The sequence below is a fragment of the Ursus maritimus genome, unplaced genomic scaffold (genome assembly GCF_017311325.1).
Source record: "Ursus maritimus isolate PB19 unplaced genomic scaffold, ASM1731132v1 scaffold_15, whole genome shotgun sequence".
NCBI lineage: Eukaryota > Metazoa > Chordata > Mammalia > Carnivora > Ursidae > Ursus > Ursus maritimus.
The window spans coordinates 23,170,084-23,176,083 of record NW_024423897.1 but is presented as its reverse complement, the minus strand read 5'-3'; the positions used below and the strand labels follow the sequence as shown (position 1 = coordinate 23,176,083).

Here is a 6,000-nt window from a genome sequence, read left to right as displayed (position 1 = left end):
CAGCAAATGCAGAAGCAGATTCCGTCCCTGCTTTCATGGGTCTTAGAGTCTAGTAAGGAGAGACAGGAAGATCAAATCTTCATTGGAACAAATGGAAAATGGCAGCCGTGACCAGTGTTTTAAGGGTCCCCGCAAAGCTAAGGGAGCCCATGACAGCAGGGGTGTGGGGAGAAGGAATGGGCTGACAGTCCGAGTGCCAGTGGGGAAGGATGCGCTGAAGATGTGGTTACTAGGTGAATGGCTGAGGGGCAGGGGACAGCACTGTGTGTGGAAGCCCGTTGTGAGACGGTTCATCAAAAGGAACGGGGAGGCGAGGGGGCCTGGGGAAGCCCACACGAGCCTGGCCACCTCAAGGCATTGTGGGCCACGGTAAAAGAAGTCACTGAAGTTTGGTGGGGGGCGGCTAGCGGAGTGAAGAAAAACTTGAGGGAGACGGTCAAACTTAACAGAATATTGGTCAACGCATCCTTCAAGGAAAAGAAAAAAAATGCCACCCCCTCTTTGAGCCTTCCCTATTCCTCCACCTTTGACCTGCGGTAGTCCTCCCTCTCTGGCCCTGCAGCTCAGGTAGAGAAACTGGAACCTCTGGGTCAGTCAGACCTGAGCTTTGTCTTCCTGCTATTGAAAGGCACTGTGTCTTCCTGCTATTGAAATGCACCGTGACTTCAAACGAAGTCCTCTGCCTTCTCGGGCCTCAGTTTCCCCAGCTGTGCCGAAGCAGGTTGTCTCAAAGGACCCGCCCAGCGCTAACGCAACGTGATTCGCTCTGGCAGGAGCAGGGGGCTGCCCGCATTGCTGCGCAGGCATCGGGCTGCTGGCTGGGGCATCGTCTGCCGGCTGCCGGCGCTTTCCTCCCGGCCGCGGGCTGCGGGCGAGGACAGCGGAGCCAGACGTGGCGCAGGAAAGTGGGGGCGCGACCCCCGGCTTGCGCGGGCACAGCGCGGCCCCGCCCCCGCAGCCAGCGGCCCTGCGGCAGCCCGGGCCCGAGCTCCGCCCTCCGCCTCCCGCCGGCCTCGCTCCCTCCTCCCGCCTCCCTCGCTTGCTCGCTCGCTCCCTCCTCCCGGCCGGCTCGGCGCTGACTCCGCCGCACGCTGCAGCCGCGGCTGGAAGATGGCGGGGAACGACTGCGGCGCGCTGCTGGACGAAGAGCTCTCCTCCTTCTTCCTCAACTATCTCGCCGACACGCAGGTACGGCCAGCAGGGGCCGCGGGCCCGGGGCCAGGGGTGCTGAGCTGCGGGGGCTGCCGCCGCAGCCGCGGAGGCCGGGAGGCAGCGGTGGGCGCGTTGGGGGGAACGGGGGTTCCCGGCTGCAGAGCCCCCCCCTTCTATGCGCCCTGCGATGCTCTCTGTTACGGAGGCAGGGAGCGGGAGGCGACCCCCCCGCGCAAGCCGGAGCGTGGGGGCGCTACGGCCGCCGGGGAGGGTCTGGCCTCGGTCGCTTGGAGTCCGCTTCCCCCGCCGGCAGAGGTGGGGGGTACCGCGTTTCCTTGAGGAGGTGGAGCAGCGCCAAGGTGTGGGGGACTCTCAGGCTGGCCCTGGGTGCCGGAGGCGCGCCCTCAGACTCCCGGCACTTGCTGCCGTACTTTCACGTGGACTTGTGGCCCCGGCTCCGGCGCCTGCTTCCGTCCCCGGAGTGCCCAGGTCCTCCGGTCTCCTGTGCCCCGCGTGCTGCTGCTGGCCCCCCGCGGCTCCCCGTCGGCGCCCGCAGCGCGGAGTTTCCTGCCAGTTGCCGGCTAAGGGCTTAGGAGGCTGCGGGGCACGTGGACATGCCGGCGGAGATAGAACCTTCCTGGTTTCGCTACCGGCGGAGCCCCCCGGCAGAAAAGCACGGCAGGATGGGGGTGGAAAGACTGTCTGGGGGCGCCTGGGTCCCCCCTGCGGCGCGCGGCCCCGGTGCGCGCTCGGCAGTGCTGGGGGAAGGGAACGCGAGGCGGCGTCCCGGGCTCTGGCTGCGCCTGGGAGCCCCACCGGCGACACGCGCGTGACAGGAGAGGGTGCTCTGGTGTGCCGGGGCGGGGGGGGGGTTGCGAGGGAGCTGGTGACTTGGAGACGGGGTGGGGGTGCTGCTGGGACAAGCCGCCACCGAAAATGCCTGCACTAGGCGTGCGCGCCCCCCACCCCTTACTTGGTTTTCCCCACCCCATGCCTGTTGCAGGCATAAAGTTTGGCCCCATAGTTAGGGCTTTTTCTCTGGGCGCCTGGCTGCGAGTAGCTGGGAGGTTGGGGATGCGGCGGAGGCGAGAAGGAGACCCCGGATGCGGGCGCACGGCTGGGCGCCGAGAGGGGCCGCCGGGCGGAACCGGGCGCGGCTCGCGAGGGCTGGTTTGGTACCTGGAGTCCGAGCGCCGGTGCCGGCTCGTTTTGCATAACACTGGAAGGGAGGGGGAAGGCGGGGGGGGGGCGGGCGGTGGGAGGAGAGAGAGGGAAACTTTGCTTCTTGTTATAATCTGCCTGTCTTTGGGCGGCAGCAGCTGTCATGGGACCGGGTGGGCGGAGAGAGGCTTGCAAGCTGACTGCTAGCCGTGAGACGCGACTTGGAGGGGATGCAGCAAGCCAAGACGTTCAGCTCCGGGCGGCGACTCCCGGCTGGCGGCTGGGACGGCACGGCGTGGCGGGGTGTCGCGGAGAGGAAGCCCGCCACGCGCCGGAGAAGGGCTGGCCCTCGCTTGCTGCAGACATCCATGAGTCAGGGAGCCGCGGGGCCTCGTGGTCGGTGGCGGGCGTGCTGGGGTGGTTTCGGGGCGGGGGCCGAAGGGGTGGTGGCGTGTGATCGCGCATTCTTCTGGCCGGGGGGGTAGTGTGCGATGAGCGGTCTGCGCGCGCGGGTGTGTGTGTTTGTGTGCACACGCCGCGCGCGCCAGGCGCGTACCTTTACCTCTGACGAAACTGCAGTGGAGCTCCCGCGGCGGTCACCGGGCGCCGTCGCCGGCCCCGCGCCCACGTCTGCTCGGATGACAGATCCCAGCCCCGGCCCCGCCACGGCCCCGCTCCCCCGTCCACCTCCCTGCCCTCCCCGCCCGTCCCCCCCGCCGCCCCCCGCCCCGGCCCGGCAGCCTGGGGCTAGAGGGACTGGGTGCGGGTGGGACCGAGTTGCCCCTGGGAAAGTTCTGTCCTCAGCCATCGCACTTGTCTGGGGGTGCCTCCAAACCTCTCGACTGTGACTCGGGTGAAGGAGGCCTAAAATCGCCAGAGACTCGTTCAGGGACCCCTAGCTAGAACTGTCCGTTCTGGACCCTGGTTTTAACCCCATCTTTGGTGTTCTCACCAAGAATTACTTATTTGTCCTTTTAGCCGCCCAGCGGGTTTACCCTGCCAGGGATTTTTCACCCAAGGAAACTAGAAAATTGGGTAATCAGGTGTCAGCAGAGGCAGTGCAGTGAAAGTTAATCTGGGACGTTTGCTTTTTTTATTTAACCACGTGACGGGCTGAGGCTCCTCTGGTGATCTTTGCCGGCCCAACTTGGGAAATGTAATTGATAGGGGAGCTTTGCAGCCACCCCTAGAAGGTTCATACAGAGCCTAGCCGGCAGAGGACCTGGGCGGGCCATCGTGTGCCTCCTCATTTTACAGTTGGGGATAGAGGCTGCGAGGGGTGAGCGGCTTGTACAGGACCACGCAGCCAGTGGGTGACAGAGCCACCCAGGGCTCCTGACTCCAGGTCCTGTGTGTTACCTCGAAATAGCACTGGACTTGGAGTCAGAAGGCCTGAGTGGAGTCGCCTTCCCCACTCTCTGGCTGGGTGACCCCAGAGCAAGCCATTTTAACTCTCCGAGCCTCCTTTCCTCCATCTGTCAAATGGGGCTGGTGTTGCCGGCAAGAGAAGACAAGGTCGAGGTGGTGGGGGTGAGCACTGCTTGCATGTGAGATGTCTCGTTGTTCTGTGACTCCCTCTCCTCCTCCAGCTCCTCCCTGACCCTCCCCTCCATCTCCCCCTGTGGAAGGGGTGGGGAAAGTGAATAAAAAGGTAATTTATGGTCTTTATCTGAAAGACTTGTCTTTGGTGGCTAATCCGGAGTCAGATAGAGGGAGGACTTCTGTTCAGCAGACTTAACTTTTACCCATTCAGGCCAAAGTTCAGAAATTCTGCAGACCAAGGATTGTGAAAGTTTCTTGGACAGGTTTGGGGCATGTTTCTCAGAAGACTTTGGGTTAACTTCACCTTTGCCCAGCCTGTACCCCTTGCCTCCAGTGCCCTCACCCACCGTTCCTGCATGGCCTTCTCGAGCAGGCCTTCCTTTCCCGGCTTGCCCTGCTTTCTCTCCCTTCTGGTTTTCTTAGTCTGTGTTATACAACCAGGCACTTTTTGTGTGTGAGTCCTATGGCGCAGTAGGATTCTGGAACTAGAGTTGTGCCTTTTATCTCTTTGTGCCCACCTGCCACCATGCCCAGTTCCTTTGCTCAGCCCTTGGCTAGGCATGTGAATTACAGACGGGAAGCTCGCAGGCTGCCCCTGAGACAGCTGGGCAGTGAGTATGGGTAGAGAGGAATGCAGAAGGCTACAGCTGTGGGCCATGACTTTGGCTCCAAAGGCTACACAGTAAGCCCGCACTAAATATGGGTTGTTTGAAGTCACTTGGGACATCAGTCATAGATGCCCCAAATGTCAGAGTTGACAGCAAGTTTATAAATCATGTGGTCCAATCTCTTATCACTGAAAAATATTTAAGAGTAGAATTGTTAGAAAATCCTGGCAAGCATAAAGAAAAAATTGAAAATATGTAATCCTACCCAGAGGTAACCACCACTTATTTTTATATATATTTCCAGACACTTCTTTCCTATCAATTCCTATGGATTATATCGGTTGCCAAAAATGGAGTCGTTCATTATATATTCGTTGTAACTTGGACTCATACTGCTGTAATTTGCTTTTTTTTCTTCTCCAAACAATATGCTGTGATTGTCTTTCCACATCAATAAATATTCTGCTTCATGTCTTAATATCTGAATGGTTATATAGTATTTCATTGAGGGTTGAACCACAATGTATTTAATCAGCCCTTTGTTGTTAGTCATTTAATTTGTTTATAATTTTTGTTGTTCTTGTAAGCCACGCTGAAATGAATATCTCTGCATATGTCTTCTTTCCTTCATTTAAATTCCTAGAAGTGAAATTACTCTGTCAAAGGAACTATGCAGGCGTTTGGTAAACACATTTCTGGATTGCCTTCTAGAAGGATTGTGCTAATTTACACACTTAACCAGCATTGTGTGGGAATGCCTGGTTCCCCATAGCCAAATAACTCTTGGTATTTTAATTGGTTTTCATTTTTGCCAGTCTGCTCATCAATAAATTCTTTTACCCTTCGGTTTTAATGTGCATTTCTTTGGGCACTTGTGCCGCTTCTCCTCTCACCCCCCATGGTTACGGGCCAGTTTTGGTTTTGTTCTGTGAAGTGTCATGTTTGTGAATTTGGCCCATTTCTCCATTGGTATCCTGTCCCCCCATTGTTCTAAAACTGGATCTGAGTACTCAGAAGGGGCCCCATCACCCAGAGATTCGGGAAAATGGCTCGAATATCGAGTGTTCAGTTCCTAGGTCTGCAGTGCTGCTCCCTCCCACAGCCCCTGGAACCAGGGCTAACTTTCTTTCTGAGCCAAAGTTTCAGGACTCTGGAGGGGCAGGTTGAAGTGCAGCCTTGGCTGGGTGCCTTTGCCCACCCTTCACCTGCGTGAGAGCAGGGGGAGTAACTTCTTCACCTGAGCTCAGAAGAGGACAGGTTTGCTTGCTTCGTTTACCAGAGGCGGGGGCTCTGCGTTCACTGGGGCTCCCTGGCTGGTACTAATGATCAGGCTGCCTGTGGAACCAGGAGAGGCGATGGCCCAGCAGTGGGGCCCTGGGGGCTCATATTTCCCCTTCACCTTGGGGCTCTCCTCTCCCCAGCTGGTGCAGGCCAGCCAGAAGCTCCACCATTGCCAGGGGATGAGTCACCCTTTTCCCTCTCTCTCTGAAATAATAAAAGGAATACTGGTTTGAGTCAGAAGCAGCCTTGCAAATGG

At 58.6% G+C, this 6,000-nt stretch overlaps 1 protein-coding gene across 2 annotated transcripts in view; it reads left to right on the top strand.

Moving 5' to 3' along the window:
* The first annotated feature begins 1,070 nt into the window (after positions 1-1,070).
* Positions 1,071-6,000, top strand: part of PPARGC1B (PPARG coactivator 1 beta) — a 110,482-nt gene continuing 105,552 nt past the window's right edge. For both annotated transcript variants that reach the window (XM_040630418.1, XM_040630417.1), the window contains exon 1: positions 1,071-1,188. In XM_040630418.1, the coding sequence (XP_040486352.1) occupies positions 1,111-1,188 (78 nt within the window). In that variant the 5' untranslated portion in view covers positions 1,071-1,110. The remainder of the gene's footprint in view (positions 1,189-6,000) is intronic.